General features: G+C 43.2%; 1 protein-coding gene across 1 annotated transcript in view; it reads right to left on the reverse strand.

The window, feature by feature from the left end:
* The window catches only part of LOC139384483 (A disintegrin and metalloproteinase with thrombospondin motifs 17-like), a 197,538-nt gene that overhangs the window by 49,235 nt on the left and 120,495 nt on the right, over window positions 1-27,808 (reverse strand). Inside the window, exons 9-15 of the mRNA XM_071129270.1 lie at window positions 24,217-24,357; window positions 20,081-20,231; window positions 18,571-18,672; window positions 18,108-18,253; window positions 17,856-18,025; window positions 12,463-12,590; window positions 1,518-1,638 (exon numbers count right to left, since the gene is read on the reverse strand). Coding sequence (XP_070985371.1) covers window positions 1,518-1,638; window positions 12,463-12,590; window positions 17,856-18,025; window positions 18,108-18,253; window positions 18,571-18,672; window positions 20,081-20,231; window positions 24,217-24,357 — 959 coding nt within the window. The remainder of the gene's footprint in view (window positions 1-1,517; window positions 1,639-12,462; window positions 12,591-17,855; window positions 18,026-18,107; window positions 18,254-18,570; window positions 18,673-20,080; window positions 20,232-24,216; window positions 24,358-27,808) is intronic.

Genomic DNA, 27,808 nt, shown 5'->3' on the forward strand with positions numbered 1-27,808 from the left:
CTTGACAGGAACTAATGGGGATCCATAATAAACCCCAGGAAGAGTAGCTGGTGCCTTGACAGGAACTAATGGGGATCCATAATAAACCCCAGGAAGAGAAGCTGGTGTCTTGACAGGAACTAATGGGGATCCATAATAAACCCCAGGAAGAGTAGCTGGTGCCTTGACAGGAACTAATGGGGATCCATAATAAACCCCAGGAAGAGTAGCTGGTGCCTTGACAGGAACTAATGGGGATCCATAATAAACCCCAGGAAGAGTAGCTGGTGCCTTGACAGGAACTAATGGAAGAGTAGCTGCTGCCTTGACAGGAACTAATGGGGATCCATAATAAACCCCAGGAAGAGTAGCTGGTGTCTTGGCAGGAACTAATGGAAGAGTAGCTGGTGCCTTGACAGGAACTAATGGGGATCCATAATAAATACAAATAAAAAGAAAAGAAAGAAAGCTTCTGTCCTTCAGCGGCATTACAATCAGACCATCTGCACGCCTTTTAGTAGGTACACACACACACACACACACACACACACACACACACACACACACACACACACACACACACACACACACACACACACACACACACACACACACACACACACACACACACACACACACACACACACACACACACACACACACACACACACACACACACACACACAGGCCTCAAGCCATTACAAGGGAATAATGGGGTGTTATCTTGTAATTAAAACCTAACGTTCGGCCTTAAATGCCATTTCTAGTGCTCTGCCTGTGAAACTGAACTTTACCTATGGGGGACAGAGGCACCGGTGTGTGTGTGTATTACATGCTTAGTGATACTGGAGGGCTACAGATATCCCAGATACCCTAGTGTTTGTAGGGCACCTTGCTAAGATTGTTCCCGGTGACTTTCCACCAGAGGTTAAATGCCTTAAAGGGATACTTTGGGATTTAGGCAAATTAGCTAGCATGCTAGCCGCTAGTTAGCATTGGCTCGCGAAACTACCTCTAACTTCTTTCTTACTGAACACAGAAACATAAAATAGTATCCACAAGTAGATAAAGGGCCTCAAAATTACACTCTGGCTCTATTTTCAATATATTAATGTGTGGCTTCCGCCAGAGAAAAGTTGACAAAAATGTAATGCACTCTGCTAGCGCTAGCCAACAGTAATGTGTCCAGTATAGCAGGTAAACACTGACGGCCCAATGTAACTCTAACTGGTGTACACCAAATCTGTCCTCTTCATCTTTGCCTGTCATTTCTGACCTCTCTTTTAGTGGAGTAGGACTAATAACCTACACTCATCCATTTTCCATTCTGTTCCCATCAGGGTCATGTTCATTAAGCACCAACCGGAAGAAAATAGACAGACACAGGGAAGGATTAGCTGGACTTAACTAAAGCTCATTTTATATTTCTGTTGCAAAACGTTTGAACACGTTTTCCATTGTGTGCCATTATGAACAAACGCCAGATATTCCCAACTGAAAAAGACATTGTTAGAACTTCCCCCCAACCCAGTACTCACCCCTGCCCTTGGTGTGGTTGAAGTCTCCCTTGACAATCTTACAGGAGTGTCCGTCTCCGTTACACACCCCACAGCGGTCCTCCTTGGCTGATGAGCCGATGATGCCATCGCAGCCGATTTTCTGCAGACAGTAAGTAGACAACTTAACAAAATAAAGTACACAGGAAGTACTTAACATCAAGGAATATACAGGCTACGTCCCAATTATTTCTCCTTCCTAGCAAAGTGTCCCTTCAATGGTTTAAGAAAGATGGAAGGTGGAAACTATGCTTTTAGATGTGTAGGAAATAGTAGACAATAGTAGAAGGTAGGATATATTGATTGGGATGCAACCGCACTCTAATGAAGTCCATCTCTGAATGAACACTGACCGTACTGTCGGTCTACTAGTGGACTGCATTCTGACTCCAAAACAATGCTAGTGAAATAGGAAAAGGCTGTTCCGATCCTCTCTAACTCACTCCCCTTCCCTCACTGACTTCTCATCGTGGATTTGAAACTATTAGATAGATGTACAAAACATCCCAATAGCTCCATCTAGTATGTCCGATAGAGTAGAGAGGAACTGCCACCTATTCAATCCATTCAGATCTTCAAGGGACAGTCAATAAGGACAGAGGAAGCAGAAAGACTTGGAGAATCAGGGCCTTTATTCATAGTAGGAGTGCTGATCTAGGATCAGTTCCCCCCTGTCTGTATAATTAGTATGTAAAAGGAAGAAACATTATGAATACGACCCCAGAACACTGTGGTCCATGGTAAAAACAGAAAGAGAAGCTATAATACGTTCAGACATCCAAGGCCAGTGATATTAGTCTAGATTCACCAGGACATAACCTATTGTATGTTTAGGGATTGTTTAATCCTTCCCAGCAATTATCACAGAGATAAATCAGCTGTGTACTCACTAACAACTCCAATTACCCAAAGCCATTTACACTCCCAAGCAGCACAAACAGTAAAACACAAACAATAATATTTACACACCAACAGACAGATGAACGAACGCACACACATGCATGCACAAACACATAAACACAGTCAGTCCTTGTGTGTGTGTGTGTGTGTGTGTGTGTGTGTGTGTGTGTGTGTGTGTGTGTGTGTGTGTGTGTGTGTGTGTGTGTGTGTGTGTGTGTGTGTGTGTGTGTGTGTGTGTGTTGTTTCCTGGACTGCCTGAGTCAGTAATACGCTGAATACTCTGTATAAAATCCAATCTGTACATCTGGATCATAGGAACTTGATGATTCAGAACACACACACACACACACACACACACACGATCTGGACAATTTTGCTGAAACAGACTACGAACATATGGACACAGAGAATCTGGACCAAGATTGACTTTTGCTAATTCAGTGAGGCAGCAGTAGCATCATGTGGGTCTCCATTCTTACCCAGCAGCCTTTAGGCTTCTCTTCTGACAAGACTGACTGTGTTTTCACAACATTTCTGATTTTCTCTCTCTGTCCCCTCTCTGTGATGCTGTTTTCACAGCATTCCTAAATTTCATACAGAGTAGCTTAGCATAACATCAACACTTCCCCCTCTCTCCCCCTCCTCTTTCTCTCTCTCTCTCCTGTTTCTCTGTTTCTCTCTCTCTCTCTCCTCTTTCTCTGTTTCTCTCTCTCTCTCCTGTTTCTCTGTTTCTCTGTTTCTCTTTCTCCTCTTTCTCTGTTTCTCTGTTTCTCTCTCTCTCTCCTGTTTCTCTGTTTCTCTGTTTCTCTCTCTCCTCTTTCTCTGTTTCTCTCTCTCTCTCCTCTTTCTCTGTTTTTCTCTCTCTCTCCTGTTTCTCTGTTTCTCTGTTTCTCTCTCTCCTCTTTCTCTGTTTCTCTGTTTCTCTCTCTCATCTTTCTCTGTTTCTGTCTCTCTCTCCTCTTTCTCTGTTTCTCTCTCTTTCTCCTCTTACTCCGTTTTGCTTTCTCTCCTCTTTCTCCATTTCAATTCAATTCAAGGGGCTTTATTTCTCTCTCCTCTTTCTCTGTTTCTCTCTCTCCATTTCTCTCTCTCCTCTTTCTCCGGGGGGGTGGGAGGGCTGAGAGAGAGGGGGAGAGAGGGGGGGAGACACAGAGAGCGAGACAGAGACAGAGAGGGTGGAGAGAGACTCATTCCTCTTGTTACCTACATCCAGATGATGATAAATACGTAGCAAAAGAAAAGCTGAGGAGAAGAAGGAAGGAAACCGAAGGAGAAGACAGGAGAGGAAGAGGAGGAGGAAAGAGGAGGATACAGACAGATGAGACGAATAGGAGGAGGAAAGAGGAGGATACAGACAGATGAGACGAATAGGAGGAGGAAAGAGGAGGATACAGAGAGAGGAGAGGAAGGGGAGGAGGAAAGAGGAGGATACAGAGAGAGGAGAGGAAAGAGGAGGATACAGAGAGAGGAGAGGAAAGAGGAGGATACAGAGAGAGGAGAGGAAAGAAGAGGATAATAGAAGGATTGAGAGAAGGAAAAGAGAGAGGATAGGAAGAGGATGGAGTGTGGGAACTAGCTAGAACTAACTAGAGACTAGCTTTAGTATGAGTGTGTGTGTGCGTCCATACATGTTTGAGTAAAATGAGAAGGTGACAGATTGGAGCAATCAGCCTTAACACTCCACCACTGGACAGTAGGGTACTAATGACAACATACTTCCTGCCTGGCGGCTAGCGCGCGCACACACACACACACACAGAGGAGGATACAGACAGATGAGACGAATAGGAGGAGGAAAGAGGAGGATACAGAGAGAGGAGAGGAAGGGGAGGAGGAAAGAGGAGGATACAGAGAGAGGAGAGGAAAGAGGAGGATACAGAGAGAGGAGAGGAAAGAGGAGGATACAGAGAGAGGAGAGGAAAGAAGAGGATAATAGAAGGATTGAGAGAAGGAAAAGAGAGAGGATAGGAAGAGGATGGAGTGTGGGAACTAGCTAGAACTAACTAGAGACTAGCTTTAGTATGAGTGTGTGTGTGCGTCCATACATGTTTGAGTAAAATGAGAAGGTGACAGATTGGAGCAATCAGCCTTAACACTCCACCACTGGACAGTAGGGTACTAATGACAACATACTTCCTGCCTGGCGGCTAGCGCGCGCACACACACACACACACACACACACACACACACACACACACACACACACACACACACACACACACACACACACACAATCAGTCAATGTTATATGCTTTGCCATGACTTGAATGACTAAATTGATTAGTCAAATGATCTCCACTATGATTGTGGTCATATAAAATGATGCTAAGTATTACATTGTAAATGGAAGGCAAAACACTTTTTATGGCCTGGCATCACTGTCCGCTTTTGCTGTCCAATGTTTGACTTCATTGATTAAGATAGATTACAGATGTAAGGATCTTCATTTGTTTGCAACAGCAGCAACAGAAAATATGAATTATTATGTGAATTATAATTAGCGGACATATCTGTAGGGGTTGATACATTTGTTGGGAAATTTCTAAGTGTAAATTACAAACTTCAGAAGCCTTTTTAAACCTCAAATACCTCAAAAGTTATCCTGCAACAGGGTGATCAAATTAAGATCCTATATCTGTAGAGAATGGAGACCTGCACACTGACAAACGCTTCCACTGTGTTTCTGTGCAATGTTTCACTTGGAAGTCATCGTCAGGCATAAAAGACCAAACCATTTAGATTTGACATTTAGAAGCGGCTGATGTATGCGGCATATGACCTGCTCTGCCATTTACAAGAAACCAGTTGCGCAGCATTGTGACAAGAGCAAGTGAGAAGCATTATATTCCTTCACCTTTTCCTCATAGACGTCACATCTGACTCAGCCATGGCTCTGAGAGCATTCACCCTGCTAATGCTCTCTCTGCTCCACCAGTGTGTCCCTCACCCACTCAGCCTGGGACGAATAATGAACTTCAGCTCCTCCCAGTACCAGTCTACCTCATCCCAGACGAGGTGTATGTCATCCCCCAGAAGCTCACCGGTGTCGAGACTCGTTCAGAAAATCATCCGTACTCAGCTGGAGCATCACAGTTCCACGTCTCAATCCATCAATGGGGCGGCAGGTAGGCTAGTGGTTAAGAGCATTGGGCCAGTAGGGTCTCCCGAGTGGCGCAGGATCTGTGTTACTACAGATCCTGGTTCGATACCAGGCTGTGTTGCAGCCGGCCGCGACCGGGAGACCCATGAGGCGACACACAATTGGCCCAGTGTCATCCGAGTTAGAGGAGGGTCTGAAGACTCCTGTGGTGGGCCGGGCCGGGCACATGCACGCTGACACGGTTGCTAGGTGTACAGTGTTTCCTCCGACACATTGGTGCAGCTGGCTTCTGGGTTAAGCGTGCTTGGCGGGGTTGTGTTTTGGAGGGCGCACGGCCCTTGACCTTCACCTCTCCTGAGTTCGTACGGGAGTTGCAGTGATGGGACAAGACTGTAACTACCAATTGGGGAGAAAAAAGAGGGTAAAATGTTTTTATAAATTTTTTTATAAATGAGTATTGGGCCAGTAACCGAAAGGACCCCCAACCATGCGCTTTGACAAGCATTGGCCTGTGGGTGAATCTAGTTGCCTACCCCTACTGTGGACTGTAGGCTAAGTGGACTGCGGACTGATGGACTAAGGACAGTCTTAGACTATGGCTCAGCCTCACATGGAGGGGTCAATAATTAATTTGAAGCTACTGTAGCTGGTCCTTCAGCGCATTTATTTGAACGGGTCTCTCTGTCTCTATCTCTCTGTCTCTCTCTCCCTCATCCCTCTATTTCTCCTCCTTCATTCTGTGAAATGACTGAGACTGAGACTGTTTTTTCTGTGTGTATGTTTGTGATGGAGCCGAGGTATTCCATTGTACTATGTAATGTGATGCTGGAGGGTGTATTATATTGTACTATGTAATGTGGTGCTGGAGGGTGTATTGTACTGTGTAATGTGGTGCTGGTGGGTGTATTATATTGTACTGTGTAATCTGGTGCTGGAGGGTGTATTATATTGTACTGTGTAAAGTGATGTGGTGCTGGAGGGTGTATTATATTGTACTGTGTAATGTGGTGCTGGAGGGTGTATTATATTGGACTGTGTAATGTAATGTGGTGCTGGAGGGTGTATTATATTGTACTGTGTAATGTGATGCTGGAGGGTGTATTATACTGTAGTGTGTAATGTGATGTGGTTCTGGAGGGTGTATTGTATTATACTGTGTAATGTGATGCTGTAGGGTGTATTATATTGTACTGTGTAATGTTATGCTTGAGGGTGTATTATATTGTACTGTGTAATGTTATGCTTGAGGGTGTATTATATTGTACTGTGTAATGTGGTGCTGGAGGGTGTATTATATTGTACTGTGTAATGTGGTGCTGGAGGGTGTATTATATTGTACTGTGTAATGTGGTGCTGGAGGGTGTATTATATTGTACTGTGCAATGTGATGCTGGAGGGTGTATTATATTGTTCTGTGTAAAGTAATGTGGTGCTGGAGGGTTTATTGTACTGTACTGTGTAATGTGGTGCTGGAGGGTGTATTATATTGTACTGTGTAATGTGATGTGGTGCTGGAGGGTGTATTATATTGTACTGTGTAATGTGATGTGGTGCTGGAGGGTGTATTATATTGTACTGTGTAATGTGATGTGGTGCTGGAGGGTGTATTATATTGTACTGTGTAATGTGGTGCTGGAGGGTGTATTGTACTGTGTAATGTGATGTGGTGCTGGAGGGTGTATTATATTGTACTGTGTAATGTGATGCTGGAGGGTGTATTATACTGTAGTGTGTAATGTGATGTGGTTCTGGAGGGTGTATTGTATTATACTGTGTAATGTGATGCTGTAGGGTGTATTATATTGTACTGTGTAATGTTATGCTTGAGGGTGTATTATATTGTACTGTGTAATGTTATGCTTGAGGGTGTATTATATTGTACTGTGTAATGTGGTGCTGGAGGGTGTATTATATTGTACTGTGTAATGTGGTGCTGGAGGGTGTATTATATTGTACTGTGTAATGTGGTGCTGGAGGGTGTATTATATTGTACTGTGCAATGTGATGCTGGAGGGTGTATTATATTGTTCTGTGTAAAGTAATGTGGTGCTGGAGGGTTTATTGTACTGTACTGTGTAATGTGGTGCTGGAGGGTGTATTATATTGTACTGTGTAATGTGATGTGGTGCTGGAGGGTGTATTATATTGTACTGTGTAATGTGATGTGGTGCTGGAGGGTGTATTATATTGTACTGTGTAATGTGATGTGGTGCTGGAGGGTGTATTATATTGTACTGTGTAATGTGGTGCTGGAGGGTGTATTGTACTGTGTAATGTGATGTGGTGCTGGAGGGTGTATTATATTGTACTGTGTAATGTGATGCTGTAGAGTGTATTATATTAGACTGTGTAATGTGATGCTGTAGGGTGTATTATATTGTACTGTGTAATGTGGTGCTGTAGGGTGTATTATATTGTACTGTGTAATGTGGTGCTGGAGGGTTTATTATATTGTACTGTGTAATGTGGTGCTGTAGGGTGTATTATATTGTACTGTGTAATGTGGTGCTGGAGGGTGTATTATATTGTACTGTGTAATGTGGTGCTGGAGGTTGTATTAAATTGTACTGTGTAATGTGGTGCTGGAGGACTTATTGTACTGTACTGGGTAATGTGGTGCTGGAGGGTGTATTATATTGTACTGTGTAATGTGATGTGGTGCTGGAGGGTGTATTATATTGTACTGTGTAATGTGATGTGGTGCTGGAGGGTGTATTATATTGTACTGTGTAATGTGATGTGGTGCTGGAGGGTGTATTATATTGTACTGTGTAATGTGGTGCTGGAGGGTGTATTGTACTGTGTAATGTGATGTGGTGCTGGAGGGTGTATTATATTGTACTGTGTAATGTGGTGCTGTAGGGTGTATTATATTGTACTGTGTAATGTGGTGCTGGAGGGTTTATTATATTGTACTGTGTAATGTGATGCTGTAGGGTGTATTATATTGTACTGTGTAATGTGATGTGGTGCTGTAGGGTGTATTATATTGTACTGTGTAATGTGATGTGGTGCTGGAGGGTGTATTATATTGTACTGTGTAATGTGATGTGGTGCTGGAGGGTGTATTATATTGTACTGTGTAATGTGATGTGGTGCTGGAGGGTGTATTATATTGTACTGTGTAATGTGGTGCTGGAGGGTGTATTGTACTGTGTAATGTGATGTGGTGCTGTAGGGTGTATTATATTGTACTGTGTAATGTGGTGCTGTAGGGTGTATTGTACTGTACTGTGTAATGTGATGCTGGAGGGTGTATTGTACTGTACTGTGTAATGTGGTGCTGGAGTTTGTATTGTATTGTACTGTGTAATGTGGTGCTGGAGGGTTTATTGTACTGTACTGTGTAATGTGGTGCTGTAGGGTGTATTATATTGTACTGTGTAATGTGGTGCTGGAGGGTGTATTATATTGTACTGTGTAATGTGGTGCTGGAGGGTGTATTAAATTGTTCTGTGTAATGTGGTGCTGGAGGGTTTATTGTACTGTACTGTGTAATGTGGTGCTGGAGGGTGTATTATATTGTACTGTGTAATGTGATGTGGTGCTGGAGGGTGTATTATATTGTACTGTGTAATGTGATGTGGTGCTGGAGGGTGTATTATATTGTACTGTGTAATGTGATGTGGTGCTGGAGGGTGTATTATATTGTACTGTGTAATGTGGTGCTGGAGGGTGTATTGTGATGTGGTGCTGGAGGGTGTATTATATTGTACTGTGTAATGTGATGCTGTAGAGTGTATTATATTAGACTGTGTAATGTGATGCTGTAGGGTGTATTATATTGTACTGTGTAATGTGGTGCTGGAGGGTTTATTATATTGTACTGTGTAATGTGGTGCTGTAGGGTGTATTGTGATGTGGTGCTGGAGGGTGTATTATATTGTACTGTGTAATGTGATGCTGTAGAGTGTATTATATTAGACTGTGTAATGTGATGCTGTAGGGTGTATTATATTGTACTGTGTAATGTGGTGCTGGAGGGTTTATTATATTGTACTGTGTAATGTGGTGCTGTAGGGTGTATTGTGATGTGGTGCTGGAGGGTGTATTATATTGTACTGTGTAATGTGATGCTGTAGAGTGTATTATATTAGACTGTGTAATGTGATGCTGGAGGGTGTATTATATTGTACTGTGTAATGTGGTGCTGTAGGGTGTATTATATTGTACTGTGTAATGTGGTGCTGGAGGGTTTATTATATTGTACTGTGTAATGTGGTGCTGTAGGGTGTATTATATTGTACTGTGTAATGTGGTGCTGTAGGGTGTATTATATTGTACTGTGTAATGTGGTGCTGTAGGGTGTATTATATTGTACTGTGTAATGTGGTGCTGTAGGGTGTATTATATTGTACTGTGTAATGTGGTGCTGTAGGGTGTATTATATTAGACTGTGTAATGTGATGCTGGAGGGTGTATTATATTGTACTGTGTAATGTGGTGCTGGAGGGTGTATTATATTGTACTGTGTAATGTGGTGCTGGAGGGTTTATTATATTGTACTGTGTAATGTGGTGCTGTAGGGTGTATTATATTGTACTGTGTAATGTGGTGCTGTAGGGTGTATTATATTGTACTGTGTAATGTGGTGCTGTAGGGTGTATTATATTGTACTGTGTAATGTGGTGCTGTAGGGTGTATTATATTGTACTGTGTAATGTGGTGCTGGAGGGTTTATTGTACTGTGTAATGTGGTGCTGGAGGATGTATTGTATTGTACTGTGTAATGTGATTATGTCTAGGTGGCACTGAATGCATTTCTTTTTTTTGGGGGGGGGGGGTTGGGGGGGGGTGTTTTTAGTGTAATGAGGACGGCTCATTAAAGTTGACACAAAGTCAAGTATATATCTCTCTCTCTCTCTCTGTTTATTTATTTGTTAATGCTGTCCGTCAGAACACTGAGGAGAAATCCCCTCTTTCTGGCCAATGAAAAGAGAGAAAATAAATCCAGGAAATACAAAATATGGATACAATTATTGACACAGACACACAGACGTGTATCTGTGTGTGTGTGCGTGTGTGCGTGTGTGTGTGTGTGTGTGTGTGTGTGTGTGGCCTATGATATGTGTGTGTAGAGGGAAGCATGACACATAATGTCTCCCATGTGTAGGGAACCAAATGCTGGCTCAGCAGATGACCAGTATCTATTGACAACAGCTGGCTACTCTTTCGGAAACTATGCTACCCACACACACACACACTTTTATCCACCACTGACTCTGTGGCTATGAGTCCCAAGAATGGGCCAGAAAAATGGCCAAGACGAGGTAAGAATCCCCTCTTACAGTGTAAAGCAGGTGAAAAGACTGGTCTAGCATTTAAATATGTCAATTTTATTATAATGATTACCATCTTATTTCCTTTGTCTCTCATACCTACTTTTTTTTCTTGAGACAATATCTTCTCAACTGAAAGCTCCCTCACTTCCTCTATCCTCTACATCCTGTCGTCCATGCTTGTCTATTTTCTCATCTGGTGTCCCGGTGCTTAGCTATTAGTGTCAAGATGGTACTGACAGATAAGTCAGCTCTGCTTCTAGGACCTAAGATTCTACTGTATTTTAGTCAATGCCACTATGACATTGCCCCTCCTAATATTTATATATTCCTTAATTCCATTATTTTACTTTAGGTTGTGTGTATTGTAGGTATTGTTGTATTGTTACAGAAACAGGAAGTGGTACAATGCCACCGTTACCTCCCAGCCAATTAAAACTTTGCCTTTGCAGGCCTGAGAGAGAAAGAGAGAGAGAGATCGAGATCGAGAGAGAGAGAGAGAGAGTGGGAGGGAGGGAGGGAGAGAGAGAGAGAGAGAGAGAGAGAGAGAGAGAGAGTGGGAGGGAGGGAGGGAGAGAGAGAGAGAGAGAGAGAGAGGGAGAGAGAGAGAGAGACGGGGGAAAACAGGACCCATATAAACCAAGATACAATTAAATCCACCAGCACAAAGAGAAAACTCTGTCGGTCACTAGAGATAAAACCCTTCTCTAGTGACCTACAGAGAGAAAACCCTTCTCTAGTGACCTACAGAGATAAAACCCTTCTCTAGTGACCTACATAGAGAAAACCCTTCTCTAGTGACCTACAGAGAGAAAACCCTTCTCTAGTGACCTACATAGAGAAAACCCTTCTCTAGTGACCTACAGAGAGAAAACCCTTCTCTAGTGACCTACAGAGATAAAACCCTTCTCTAGTGACCTACAGAGAGAAAACCCTTCTCTAGTGACCTACATAGAGAAACCCCTTCTCTAGTGACCTACAGAGAAAACCCTTCTCTAGTGACCTACAGAGAGAAAACCCTTCTCTAGTGACCTACTGGGAGAAAACCCTTCTCTAGTGACCTACAGAGACAACACCCTTCTCTAGTGACCTACAGAGGAAACCCTTCTCTAGTGACCTACAGAGACAAAACCCTTCTCTAGTGACCTACAGAGGAAACCCTTCTCTAGTGACCTACAGAGAGAAAACCCTTCTCTAGTGACCTACAGAGAAAACCCTTCTCTAGTGACCTACAGAGGAAACCCTTCTCTAGTGACCTACAGAGAAAACCCTTCTCTGGTGACCTACAGAGAAAACCCTTCTCTAGTGACCTACAGAGAGAAAACACTTCTCTAGTGACCTACAGAGAGACAACCCTTCTCTAGTGACCTACAGAGAAAACCCTTCTCTAGTGACCTACAGAGAGAAAACCCTTCTCTAGTGACCTACAGAGAAAACCCTTCTCTAGTGACCTACAGAGAAAACCCTTCTCTGGTGACCTACCGAGAGAAAACCCTTCTCTAGTGAACTACAGAGAGAAAACCCTTCTCTAGTGACCTGTGTGTGTGTGTGTGTGTGTGTGTGTGTGTGTGTGTGTGTGTGTGTGTGTGTGTGTGTGTGTGTGTGTGTGTGTGTGTGTGTGTGTGTGTGTGTGTGTGTGTGTGTGTACCTGACACCTGCCATTGACACACAGGTCTGACTCGTAGGGTCCACATGGTGTTCCATCCATCACTCTCTCTGCCACCAGGACGGGGGCATCTCTCCCCACAGGGGAACAGAACAGGGCACATGGCTTCTCTACAGAGAGAACACACAAGGGGGTTAATAGCCTAGCGGTTACAGAGGCGAGCCAGCAACCGGAGGGAGGCCCGTTCGCATCCCCGGTTTTCCTGTCGGGAAAAGAGCTGGCAACCAATGCCTTGGTGCCATTGATGTCACTGTGCCCTCGAGCAAGGCACTAAACCCCTAACCATGCACCTCTCCAAAACCTGTGTATGTGTGTCTTTCAGAATGGTTGAATTAGAAGTGGAAGTAAAATTTAGGCTGGACCTTGGGTGCAATTGACCAATAAAGTGATCTCAACCAATTAATGATGGGGAACAGAACAGAGAACAGGGCTTTTCTACAGAGAGAACACACATAGGGGGTTAATGTAATGAGGTGTCACCCTTGATTGAAAGCTCATATATTATGTAATGTGATGACATCACATGACCACTGGTGACCTTTGATATGCAAACGTGAAAAAAAAGATTGTTGGTATCAGCTACCTGGTCTCATGCTCTTTTAGTTATTTATTTATTTATTTTAACTAGGCAAATCAGTTAAGAACAAATTCTTACTTACAATGACAGCCTAGGAACAGTGGGTTACTGCCTTGTTCAGGGGCAGAACGACAGATTTTTACCTTGTCAACTCAGGGATTCGATCTAGCAACCTTTCGGTTACCGACCCAATGCTCTAACCACAAAAAGAAATGTAAAAACCATAATGACAAAGCGAAAACATGTTTTTAGAAAGGTTTGCAAATGTATAAAAACAAATCTAATACAGAAATACCTTATTCAGACCCGACATTTAGCTCAGGTGCATTGTCACGTTCTGACCTTAGTTATTTTATTTAGGTCTTTGTTTTAGTATGGTCAGGGCATGTGTTGGGTGGGTTGTCTATGTTCGTTTTTCTATGTTGGTTTTTGAGTTTGGCCTGGTATGGTTCTCAATCAGAGGCAGGTGTCGTTAGTTGTCTCTGATTGAGAATCTTACTTAGGTAGTGTTTCGTGGGTGATTGTTTTCTGTGAACTGTTTCGGTTTTAGTTTCTGTCTTTCTATTTGTTATTTTGTATTTTCGTGTTCAGTGATTTTGTTCATTAAAACATGATGAACACGTACCACGCTGCACATTGGTCCGATCTTTCATACTCCGCGTCAGAGGAGGACGAATCCCGTTACATGCATCCTGTTTCCATTGATCATCCGTGATATGTTTCGACAACTTGAATAGATTCCACCTGTTGTAAATTCAATTGATTGGACATGATTTGGAAAGGCACATACCCATCTATATAAGGTCCCACAGTTGACAGTGTATGTCAGAGCAAAAACCAAGCCTTGAGGTCTAAGGAATTGTCCGTAGAGCTCTGAGACAGGATTGTGTCGAGGCACAGATCTGGGGAAGGGTAGCAAAAAATGTCTGCAGCATTGAAGGTCCCCAAGAACACACTGGCCTCCATCATTCTTAAATGGAAGAGGTTTGGAACCACCAAGACTCTTCCTAGAGCTGGTCACCCGGCCAAACTGAGCAATGGGGGAGATGGGCATTGGTCAGGGAGGTGACCAAGAACCCAATGGTCATTCTGACAGAGCTCCAGAGTTCCTTTGTGGAGATGGGAGAACCTTCCAGAAGGACAACCCTCTCTTCAGCACTCCACCAATCAGGCATTTATGATAGAGTGGCCAGACAGAAGTCACTCCTCAGTAAAAGGCACATGACGGCAGGCTTGGGGTTTGCCAAAAGGCAGCTAAAGGACTCTCAGACTGGTCTGATGAAACCAAGATTGAACTCTTTAGCCTGAATGCCAAGCATCACATCTGGGGGAAACCAGGTACCGCTCATCACCTGGCCAATACCATCCCTATAGCAGCATCATGCTGTGGGGATGTTTTTCAGCAGTAGGGACTGGGAGACTAGTCAGGATCAAGGAAAAGATGAATGGAGCAAGGTACAGAGAGTTTCTTGATGAAAACCTGCTCCAGAGCGCTCAGGACCTCAGACATTGGCAAAGGTTCACCTTCCAACAGGACAACGACTCTAAGCTCACAGCCAAGACAACACAGGAGTGGCTTTGGGACAAGTCTCTGAATATCCTTGAGTCGCCCAGACAGAGCCCGGACTTGAACCCTATCTAACATGTCTGGAGACACCTGAAAATAGCTGTGCAGCGACACTCCCCATCCAACCTGACAGAGCTTGAGAGGATCTGCAGAGAAGAATGGGAGAAACTCCCCAAATACAGGTGTGCCACACTTGCAGTATCATACCCAAGAAGACTCAAGGTTGTTATCGCTGCCAAAGGGTCTGAGTAAAGAGTCTGAATACTTATGTAAATGTGATATTTAAGTTTTTTATTTGTTATACATTTGCAAAAAAAATATAATCTAAAAACCTGTTTTTTTTGTCATTATGGGGTATTGTGTGTAGATTGATGATGAAAAACAACGATTTAATACATTTTAGAATAAGTCTATAACGCAACAAAATGTGGAAAAAGAGAAGGGGTCTGAATACTTTCTGAATGCACTGTATATCCCTGAATCAGCAAATGTAGCCTTATTGACCTCTAAAAAGACTACATCATGTACGTCGACATGTGATGTTGTTAGACATTTTCGGACAAAGGTGACATTTCCTTTAAAAAAATGTGTGAGATCATTTAGCTGCAGCAGGTGGTGTTGCTACATACTGTACATTTTGGTAGATGACCAGTCACCCTTTAAAATAAGACCCCCCAAATAACTCACAACAAATAACCCACAACAAATGTGTGGAGTGGAGCTCGTTAGAAGCTCATGTATCATGAGCTCAAAGTAGGAGTGCTGATCTAGGATCAGAGGTTTACTGTCCACCATCACCATTTCCCTGGTGTTTAGGAAGAGGTTTACTGTCCACCATCACCATTTACTTGGTGTTTAGGAAAAGGTTTGCTGACAACCCCCCACAGAGCAATCCTCTGATTGACCTCCCTGATAGGTTGTGGGGATGATGTGTGAAAACAGGACAACATCTTTCCTTCTCTCATTTCCTCCCTCCCTCTCTCATTTTCTCTTTATCTTGTTTCATTTTCTGAGACAGGTTCAATTGCTCTAAAGTGTTCTTTGCTGGAGCGTGTTGGTGTCTCTCTGTGTGTGTGTGACAGACAGCAAGAGAGAGGGAGAGACAGGTACACACACACACATACACAGAGAGAAAGAGAGACTAGTAGAGAGCGAGGGAATGTAGCAGAGTGAAAACCGGTTAAGATGTTAGTGGCCGACTGTCTAAGATGCAAACACCTCAGAGCTATTTGCATGGGATGAATTTGAAATACCTACAGACCTGCAGTGGTGTGTATTCATGAGTACCAAGGGAATCCAGGCTTCCCCTCCAAACTCTACCAAGAACATCCTAAATAACCTCTCTTTAGTCTCTCTGTGTTTCATACTTTTGATTCAACAACATTGGTTATAATATGGCTTTTTCTTCTGGATTGACTTCTCTGCTCATTTGACCCACGTATCTTCATTTGCTCTATCTGTTGTCGCAGAGACATTTACAATTTGGCATTGCAAATTGTAGTGTTTTCAAAAATGTAAAAGGCTTCTAAAGTTTGTAGCTTCCACCTTAAAATGTCAGACTTGATGTGCCCTAATGAAAAAATGTCTAATAATTATAATCCACTTTGCTGCTGGATTTATTTGCCTGCTGTGAGAAGCAGGGTCAAATTAAGATAGAGCATCTGTAAATGTTGAACTGACTGAACTGCAAACGTTGCTGATCTCAGTTCAGATTAGGAAGTGTACAAATAAACAGAACTGATCCTACTGGGATGGGATAGGAAGGAAGGAGAAAGGGAAGAAGGGAGGGAGGGAAGGAGGGGGAGGAAAGAAGGCCATTTTACAGCTCTCAAATAAACACCTGCTGGATGAACAAAACCCTCAGTTCATAAATACATGAAGACATTTGGTCAAACAGCTGTAAAAATGTTACACCACTGACAATACATCTTAACAACACACTGATCAAAGGCCTCACTCAGAGTGATATCGACAAGGGTCCTGAACAGCAGTCTGTGTAATGTGGTTATAACCTCTTCTTGTACAGTATGGTTCTCAGCAGGGTTGTGTTCATTAGGTGCCAAACGGAATAAAAACTGACCCAAACAGGGAGGGACTACCTGGACGAATGAGAAACAGTCATTTTTCCCCTTTTCCGTTGCAAACCGTTTTAAAACACTGCATGCTCATGACCTTGATCAGACAGATTTGGCAAGAGTGGTCCGTGAGGAAATTAGATGACTGGGAAAAACTTGGACAGACATCAATCTAGCTAACACTAAATCAAAGCTGCTGGGAAGTCAGATGCGGATGCTTCCCAAATAGCACCCTACTGTATAGCCTTTATAGGGCATTACTTTTGACCAGGGACCAAAGAGATAAAAAGGGAACAAGGGTGTCATTTGGGAAGCATGCGCTAATGACAAGGAAAATAAATGATTTGCCAAAGAATAGTGAACCGCTAGAAGTCAATGGGGTCAGCCTGAGCGGCAGTCTGTTTCTGTTAGCCAGATGATTGTTGTCATGGCAATGCAAAGCAAACACGTTTGCCAAAGCAATGACAAAGATATACAGAAGTCAGTAACCCCCATTTTGGTACACTATGATAACTACATCAACATCAACCCAATTCAATAATCGTGCACCTGACAAGTCATCTACTGTGTGTGTGTGTTGGGGGTTTTACTATCCTTGTGGAGACCAGAAGTCCTCACAAGGATAGTAACATAAGGAAAAGTTGGACAAGTGAGGACATTTCACTGGTCCCCATAAGGAAAAAAAGCAATTTTTAGGCTTAAGGGTTAGGTTTAGGGTTACAATTAGAATTAGGATTAGGGTTAGAATTAGGATTAAGGTTGGGGTTAAGGGTTAAGGTTAGGGTTAGGTTTAACGTTAGGGGTTAGGGAAATAGGATTTTGAATGGGAATGAATTGTTTGGTGCCCACAAGGACAGTAAAACAAAGTGTGTGTGCGTGATGCATACGTATGTATATGTACGTGTGTGTGTGTGTGTGTGTATATGTACGCGTGAATATGCACGTGTGTATATGTACGCGTGTATATGTACGTGTGTATATGTACGTGTGTGTGTGTGTGTGTGTGTGTGTGTGTGTGTGTGTGTGTGTATATGTACGTGTGTATATGTACGTGTGTGTGTGTGTGTGTGTGTGTGTGTGTGTGTGTGTGTGTGTGTGTGTGTGTGTGTGTGTTTTTGCGGGCCCTCTGCAGCTCCAGAACATTTCTTCCTCTCACCATCGTTATTGACTGCGGTCCATATGCTGTTCTTCTTCTTGCCGGCCTGGCGGTCATGGGAGAGACACTGCAGCTCTCTGAAGCTGGGTGTTCCTTTAGGGCAGGGAGGACCTTCACACACTTTATGTTCCACACTGGCCTTCTGACAGTTACTACCACCAGGACCTGGCCTAGAGACACAACCAGTATGAAAACACACCAAGACACGTGGTACACACGCACGCACACACACCCACAAAGCAGATGACTTACGGCGGGTTGTCACATTTCCTCTGTCTGAACTGGGCTCCGGTGCCACAGGTTCTACTGCACTGGCTCCACTGACTCCAGATGCTCCAGTCCCCATCCACATGCTGTGGGATAGGGCTTTTACTTACACAGTCCCCTGCCCGGCACCACTGACACACAGACACACAGACACACAGACACACAGACACACAGACACACAGACAGACAGACAGACAGACAGACAGACAGACAGACAGACAGACAGACACACAGACACACAGACACACAGACAGACAGACAGACAGACAGAGAGAGAGAGAGAGAGAGAGAGAAGAACAAAAGTTAATGCTATTGGCGAAGGCAGTTGACCAATGGACCAATTGCCATATAACGCTAAGAAAAGTATATGCCAGTGTCAAAAGACTGTATTGACTTTGGCTGGTCCTTCCCTGCTGACAAAGAGGTGAACACACACACACACACACACCTTGTCAGCTCCACACTCTGTGCCGTCCAGAGGAGGGTCCAGCTTGGTCTTACAGGACTTGTCTCCTTCCACCAAACACCACAGGCCCGCGCACATCAGGTGCTGAAACACACACATACAAACACGCACACACATAAACCACAAACACACACAATAACTGCTGAAAAACACACTGCAGTGAAACTTGTGTCACTTAAACCCGTCCTCAGATATCGTTGAAATAACAGCCTGTATAAGAAAACTGTCTGTTGGAATGCATCTGTTCAGTATCTGACACAGGGCATACAGTATGGTTATGACAGCAGTAGACATCGTCCAACAGCGGACAGATTCAGACCAGTAAACCCTGTGTCCCTGGAATCTCTGGCATCTTTACAGAGAGAAAACAAAGACAGAGTAAGCAGAAAGAGTATCCTGAAGTATGTCATGCAGCTAAGTGACTTCAGTTCAAGTATGCCTGCAGTTATTTTTCCAGTCCTGAGGGTCCTCCTTGTAACAGTGAGTTGATGTGAACTGCCATCACACATAGTCTGACAACCAGTGTGTCTGTGTGTGTGTGTGTGTGTGTGTGTGTGTGTGTGTGTGTGTGTGTGTGTGTGTGTGTGTGTGTGTGTGTGTGTGTGTGTGTGTGTGTGTGTGTGTGTGTGTGTGTGTGTACATGCGTGCATGTCTCCTCTGGGTCTCTGAAGGATCAGGAAGTCTAGACGACGGGACATGCGTCTTGGCAGGGTGTGAAAGCTGCCATTAAACCCTCTTACCAGGCTCTGGCTGGGCCGGTAGTGGAAACAGTGGTCAGAAGCTCTGCAGTTTTAGTCTGCCTTGTTTTGAATGGTGGACTGGGAAAGGGACAGCAAACATTTGGGTAACCAGACTGCGTTCAAACCTAAACTGAAATACCTTGCAGTATTGGTGTTTGGCAGCTTGGCATATCATTTTGTTGGGGGGGTTCCACCTAAACCTGAAATGTGAAGTATTTAATGTAGAGGAAACACTGCAGTGTGTGATGATGAACCTGGTGTGTGAAACCAAACTGGACTGTCAGCACCTGTCACTCTGGACAGATATGTTGGCCAGGTTTCCCTAGCAACCTTTAAAAGCAAGCACCGGGAGGATGCCCCGGGATAGAGAGGGAAGGAGAAGGAGGAGGAGAGATCAAAGAGGAGTGTGTGAGTTGGTAAATCAGTTAGGCAGACAGCAGGAAAGAGGAGAACAGCTCAGAGGAGGAACAGTATTACATCACAGTGGACTGACAGTATCTTTCACAACCTATCATCTCAGCTCATCATGACCCACCGGCACCACACCTTCATTACATCATGGCCCTGATCTGTGTTCGCCACCAATACAATCTGATTTGATATGAGTCCACACTACACTAGCTCTAAACACACAACTACTACACAGCTACTGTCAATAGATCTGTGTGTGTGGTGTGTGTGTGTGTGTGTGTGTGTGTGTGTGTGTGTGTGTGTGTGTGTGTGTGTGTGTGTATACGCACATGTGTGTGTACCTCCATGTCATTGCAGAAGGTGGCGTTGGTTCCAAAGAGGATCTGACACTGTTCGTCTGCACTGTAGTGCATGCCTGGCAGCTTGGGTGGCAGGCGGACCTTGTAGCGGCTTCTGGGGTCTGTGTGGAGCAGACAGCTGCTGGCTTTGGACCTGTCACACACACACACACACACACACACACACACACACACACACACACACACACACACACACACACACACACACACACACACACACACACACACACACACACACACACACACACACACACACACACACACACACACACACACACACACACACACACACACACACACACACACACACACACACACACACACACACACACACACACACACACACACACACACACACACACACACACACACACACACACACACACACACACACACACAGAGCCTTTATCTTAGAGATACATAGAGAACACACAGCAGAGAATGTATCCAGTAGAGTACACACACACGCGCACAAACACGCACACGTGCACACACACACAAACGCAAACACACAACTAACCTTGTGGGGACACACAATTCCGTCCCATTCAAAATCCTATTTTCCTTAACCCTAACCCCAACCCTAAGCCTAACCCTTACTCTAACCTTAACCCTAACCTTAACCCTAAACCTAACCTTAGCACCTAACCCTAAATCTAAATCTCACCCTAGCTCCTAACCCTAACCCTAAATCTAACCCTAGCTCCTAACCCTAACCCTAAATCTAACCCTAGCTCCTAACCCTAACCCTAAATCTAACCCTAGCTCCTAACCCTAACCCTAAATCTAACCCTAGCTCCTAACCTTAATCCTAAATCTAACCCTAGCTCCTAACCCTAACCCTAAATCTAACCCTAGCTCCTAACCCTAACCCTAAATCTAACCTTCTGTAGAAAAGGTTCTACGTGCAGCCCAAAGGGGTTCTATCTGGAACCAAAATGATTCTACCTGCAACCAAAAAGGGTTCCTGAAAGGTTCTTCCTTTTTAAGTGTTTATTTATCCTCTACCATAGAACTGTAGCAGGAACAACAGGCCGATCTAGAGATGTATAATACTGAAGAACTGAAGTATTTCCTCTAGCTCATACATGTCGAGGTATTGATGTTTGATTCAAACCATTGCATTCAAGTGCATATTAACCCTAAATCTAACCATAGATCCTAACCCTAACCCTAAAACTAACCCTAACCCTAAATCTAACCCTAGCTCCTAACCCTAACCCTAAATCTAACCCTAGCCCCTAACCCTAAATCTAACCCTAGCTCCTAACCCTAACCCTAAATCTAACCCTAGCCCCTAACCCTAACCCTAAATCTAACCCTAGCTTCTAACCCTAACCCTAAATCTAACCCTAGCTCCTAACCCTAACCCTTAACGTAATTCTAACCCTAGCCCCTAACCCTAAATCTAACCCTAGCTCCTAACCCTAACCCTAAATCTAACCCTAGCCCCTAACCCTAACCCTAAATCTAACCCTAGCTTCTAACCCTAACCCTAAATCTAACCCTAGCTCCTAACCCTAACCCTTAACGTAATTCTAACCCTAGCCCCTAACCCTAAATCTAAATCTCACCCTAGCTCCTAACCCTAACCCTAAATCTAACCCTAGCTCCTAACCCTAACCCTAAATCTAACCCTAGCTCCTAACCCTAACCCTAAATCTAACCCTAGCTCCTAACCCTAACCCTAAATCTAACCCTAGCTCCTAACCTTAATCCTAAATCTAACCCTAGCTCCTAACCCTAACCCTAAATCTAACCCTAGCTCCTAACCCTAACCCTAAATCTAACCTTCTGTAGAAAAGGTTCTACGTGCAGCCCAAAGGGGTTCTATCTGGAACCAAAATGATTCTACCTGCAACCAAAAAGGGTTCCTGAAAGGTTCTTCCTTTTTAAGTGTTTATTTATCCTCTACCATAGAACTGTAGCAGGAACAACAGGCCGATCTAGAGATGTATAATACTGAAGAACTGAAGTATTTCCTCTAGCTCATACATGTCGAGGTATTGATGTTTGATTCAAACCATTGCATTCAAGTGCATATTAACCCTAAATCTAACCATAGATCCTAACCCTAACCCTAAAACTAACCCTAACCCTAAATCTAACCCTAGCTCCTAACCCTAACCCTAAATCTAACCCTAGCCCCTAACCCTAAATCTAACCCTAGCTCCTAACCCTAACCCTAAATCTAACCCTAGCCCCTAACCCTAACCCTAAATCTAACCCTAGCTTCTAACCCTAACCCTAAATCTAACCCTAGCTCCTAACCCTAACCCTAGTAATTCTAACCCTAGCCCCTAACCCCTAACCCTAGCTCCTAACCCTAACCCTAAATCTAACCCTAGCCCCTAACCCTAACCCTAAATCTAACCCTAGCTTCTAACCCTAACCCTAAATCTAACCCTAGCTCCTAACCCTAACCCTTAACGTAATTCTAACCCTAGCCCCTAACCCTAACCCTAAATCTAACCCTAGCTCCTAACCCTAACCCTAAATCTAACCCTAGCTCCTAACCCTAACCCTAAATCTAACCCTAGCTCCTAACCCTAACCCTAAATCTAACCCTAGCTCCTAACCCTAAACGTAATTCTAACCCTAGCCCCTAACCCTAACCCTAAATCTAACCCTAGCTCCTAACCCTAACCCTGAATCTAACCCTAGCTCCTAACCCTAACCCTTAACGTAATTCTAACCCTAGCTCCTAACCCTAACCCTAAATCTAACCCTAGCTCCTAACCCTAACCCTAAATCTAACCCTAATCCCTAACCCTAACCCTAAATCTAACCCTAACTCCTAACCCTAACCCTTAACGTAATTCTAACCCTAACACTAAACCTTCTATAAATAGCATTTTACTTCGTGGGGACCAACAAAATGTCCCCAGTTGGTAAAATGTCTACTTGTGGGGACTTCTGGTCTCCACAAGAATAGTTAAACACATCCACACTACCATACATAATCCAGAAAACATAGACCAAAAAAACTTTACCCTATGGGTCCTTGTCAAAAGTAGTGCACTATATAGGGAATAGGTTGCCATTTGGGACACAACCCTAGAAGAACATACACTATGGATCCAGCAAGGAGACTGTCTGTGCCTTGACTCGGGAATATGTGGTTTTGATAACATTGTGGTATAGGAAAAGAGAAATCCTTAAATGTTATATTGATGCCTGCAGTGTGTGCATGGGTAAAGGTTCTTTTGACTGAACCTCAACATTCACCTTTCACCACACAGGTCTGCTGAAAAGGGGGTTGGGGAACTCTGGTCCTGGAGGGCAGCAGTATGTACAGGCTTTTGTTCCACCCCAGCACTAACAGTGTGAACATTAACACTTCTGTTACATATAATAATGATCCAATGTCAAGGGACTGATTTCAGAGCGCCAGACAGCCAATAAACTACATTTCTAGTCCATGCTCCAGTCACAGTCAATCAGATCTATTGTTTGCAATATAAATCAAGCCATCGCTATGGTAATAGCTTCTTGGCAACAGCAGCCCATAGATGAAAGCCGATGCCATCTCGTAGAGTTGTGATGAATGCATTGAGTAGGAGACGCCATTCAACTTGATTAAACTGGCCGACAGCGGTCAGGGCTGGAACACAGTCAGTTCAATCACTGTGAGTGACTGGTTACGAAGACCTTGTCAAAGTCAATCAAATAATGTCTGGAAGGAAACTAGAGGTCATTTATTCAAGGAAGTGTGTGAGTTTGGCGGAGGGATATATTGTACAATGATTGTGTGTATGTATGAGTGAGACTGTGTGTGGGTGGGTGTGTGAGTGAGTGAGTGTGAGTGTGTATCAGTGAGTGTGTGCATGCGTGTGTGTGTGTGTGTGTGTGTGTGTGTGTGTGTGTGTGTGTGTGTGTGTGTGTGTGTGTGTGTGTGTGTGTGTGTGTGTGTGTGTGTGTGTGTGTCAGTGTGTGTGTGTGTGTGTGTGTCAGTGTATGTGTCCAATCTGAAAGTGGAAAACTGGACCCTTTAGGCCAGTGAACTGAGGCACATTTTCCACTCTCATAATATTGCTATGCTCCACTTAGTAACCTAGAGAGTGTGTGTGTGTGAGTAAGTGTGTGTGTTTGTGTGTGTGTGTGTGTGTGGGTCTCACCTGAGGAACTTCTCCAGGTCGTCACGGCTGCAGGGGGACCATGACAGGTCGCTGGGGTTACGGCCCTTCACCCATTCGCCAGACATGATGTGGGAGTGGCCTGTACAGGTAGCATGGTCGTCATCGTGGCTCATCCCCATGCTGGAGAGAAAATCACACACACACCATTACATACCATATAGAGAAACACACACCATTACATAATAGAGAAACACACCATTATATACCATATAGACACACACACCCTTAAATACCACATAGACACACACACACCATTATATACCATATAGACACACACACTCTTAAATACCACATAGACACACACACACCATTATATACCATTTAGACACACACCATTACATACCATACAGACACACACACCATTACATACCATACAGACACACACACCATTATATACCATACACACACCATTATATACCTTGCACACACACACACACGCACACACACCATTATATATCATATAGACACACACACCATTATTTACTCATACACTACTGGAATATGCTCATGTCTCCCAGGCACACACACACACACACACACACACACACACACACACACACACACACACACACACACACACACACACACACACACACAGGTATATCTTACAATTGATTCACATTTAAAATCGTATTTATCCTAACCCCTAACCCTAACCCTAATATAGGAGAAACCAGTTACACCTTCTTGACACGCCTCAAACAACACCTCCACACAACTGAAACAAACACACTACAAACATACTTGTCAATTTATGGAAAATTACATTGATTAACTCTTTGGTCGTTTCACATTTAACTTACTTACTAATGGCACTGCCTACTCCAGATGACTCGTTTTTTAAATCATATGAACAAAAAATATGTCATTTTATTTGGAATGCTAAGCCAGACTAAATGAAATGTGCCTATTTATATAATGACTATGAGTTTGGGGGCAAAGAGGATGAAATATTAAATCTTTAAACCTCTCACTAAAAGCTTCACTAATACAGAAATGATACTTAAACCCCAAATGGTTCTCCAGTAGATTATTAAGAAAGACTCAGCCTTTGTTCAAAAATGGCCTTTTTGCATGTATACAGATTGAAACTTCTAATTTCTGACAAATTTAAAATGAAATGTTGTTTAAAGTATTGCCCTTTCTTAAACAAGCCATACAAAGCTGGTTACAATTTCAGTTTTATCCTCAAGACAAGATAGAACAAATATTACAACAAATGTTATGTTTAAACTCAAATATACTGATTAATAAGAAAACATTCTTTATAGATTTTCTTTTAAATTGTATTATATTTATTCATGATATTATGAATAGAAATGGAGGAGTTATGTCACATATTTAGCTATTGAAAATATATGGGAATACCTGCTCAATCCAAACTTACAACCAAATGGATGCAGTACTACCACACAAATGGAGGAGGCGTGGAAAAGGGAGACGGTAGGGAACTTGTTTGCCTGCCATATATTAAAGATACAAATTGGCTGAAAGGAACTGCATGAATAGAAAAATGTACCAGTTCCATTTGAGGACAAAAATGTTGACAGCTGCACCATACAGGTTGTAAAATAAATGGGAAGAGATTTTCAATGTACCAATTCCATGACACATGGTTTATGAACTGGTACAAGAAACTGTACTTGATTCAACACTTAGAGTTTTAAATTTAAGTTTTTATATAACATTCTTGCCACCAACAGAATGCTATATATAGGGGGCATACAACAATCTCAGCTCTGTAAATTTTGCCTGCGAAGAGAGAGAATTAATAGATAATTTACTCTGGTATTGCCCCCATGTAGCTTGTTTCTGGTCACAAGTTCAGGAATGGTTAAAAAATCACAACATGCTCTTAAAATGAACCTTACAAATAGCAGTGTTGGGCGATTTGGAAAGCCATAGTTAGTCAATAAATAATATAATAATACTCGTAGGAAAGGTTTTCATCTTTAGCTCACATTCTGTGGATACTATACGAAACAAGCTACATAAATATGTGTATGCAACCAATAGAATTTGATTTGATTTGATGGATCCCTCAGGCAAATACCCTCCCAATGTTTTCCCATATTCTCCAGACTGACTTGCTATATACAGACACAACAGAACGTTGCAATAGGCCCAACGTTTTCCCATATTCTCCAGACTGACTTGCTATATACAGACACAACAGAACGTTGCAATAGGCCCAACGTTTTCCCATATTCTCCAGACTGACTTGCTATATACAGACACAACAGAACGTTGCAATAGGCCCAATGTTTTCCCATATTCTCCAGACTGACTTGCTATATACAGACACAACAGAACGTTGCAATAGGCCCAACGTTTTCCCATATTCTCCAGACTGACTTGCTATATACAGACACAACAGAACGTTGCAATAGGCCCAACGTTTTCCCATATTCTCCAGACTGACTTGCTATATACAGACACAACAGAACGTTGCAATAGGCCCAACGTTTTCCCATATTCTCCAGACTGACTTGCTATATACAGACACAACAGAACGTTGCAATAGGCCCAACGTTTTCCCATATTCTCCAGACTGACTTGCTATATACAGACACAACAGAACGTTGCAATAGGCCCAACGTTTTCCCATATTCTCCAGACTGACTTGCTATATACAGACACAACAGAACGTTGCAATAGGCCCAACGTTTTCCCATATTCTCCAGACTGACTTGCTATATACAGACACAACAGAACGTTGCAATAGGCCCAACGTTTTCCCATATTCTCCAGACTGACTTGCTATATACAGACACAACAGAACGTTGCAATAGGCCCAACGTTTTCCCATATTCTCCAGACTGACTTGCTATATACAGACACAACAGAACGTTGCAATAGGCCCAACGTTTTCCCATATTCTCCAGACTGACTTGCTATATACAGACACAACAGAAAGTTGCAATAGGCCCAACGTTTTCCCATATTCTCCAGACTGACTTGCTATATACAGACACAACAGAACGTTGCAATAGGCCCAACGTTTTCCCATATTCTCCAGACTGACTTGCTATATACAGACACAACAGAAAGTTGCAATAGGCCCAACGTTTTCCCATATTCTCCAGACTGACTTGCTATATACAGACACAACAGAACGTTGCAATAGGCCCAACGTTTTCCCATATTCTCCAGACTGACTTGCTATATACAGACACAACAGAACGTTGCAATAGGCCCAACGTTTTCCCATATTCTCCAGACTGACTTGCTATATACAGACACAACAGAACGTTGCAATAGGCCCAACGTTTTCCCATATTCTCCAGACTGACTTGCTATATACAGACACAACAGAACGTTGCAATAGGCCCAACGTTTTCCCATATTCTCCAGACTGACTTGCTATATACAGACACAACAGAAAGTTGCAATAGGCCCAACGTTTTCCCATATTCTCCAGACTGACTTGCTATATACAGACACAACAGAACGTTGCAATAGGCCCAACGTTTTCCCATATTCTCCAGACTGACTTGCTATATACAGACACAACAGAACGTTGCAATAGGCCCAACGTTTTCCCATATTCTCCAGACTGACTTGCTATATA

The sequence above is a fragment of the Oncorhynchus clarkii genome, chromosome 26 (assembly GCF_045791955.1).
Source record: "Oncorhynchus clarkii lewisi isolate Uvic-CL-2024 chromosome 26, UVic_Ocla_1.0, whole genome shotgun sequence".
NCBI lineage: Eukaryota > Metazoa > Chordata > Actinopteri > Salmoniformes > Salmonidae > Oncorhynchus > Oncorhynchus clarkii.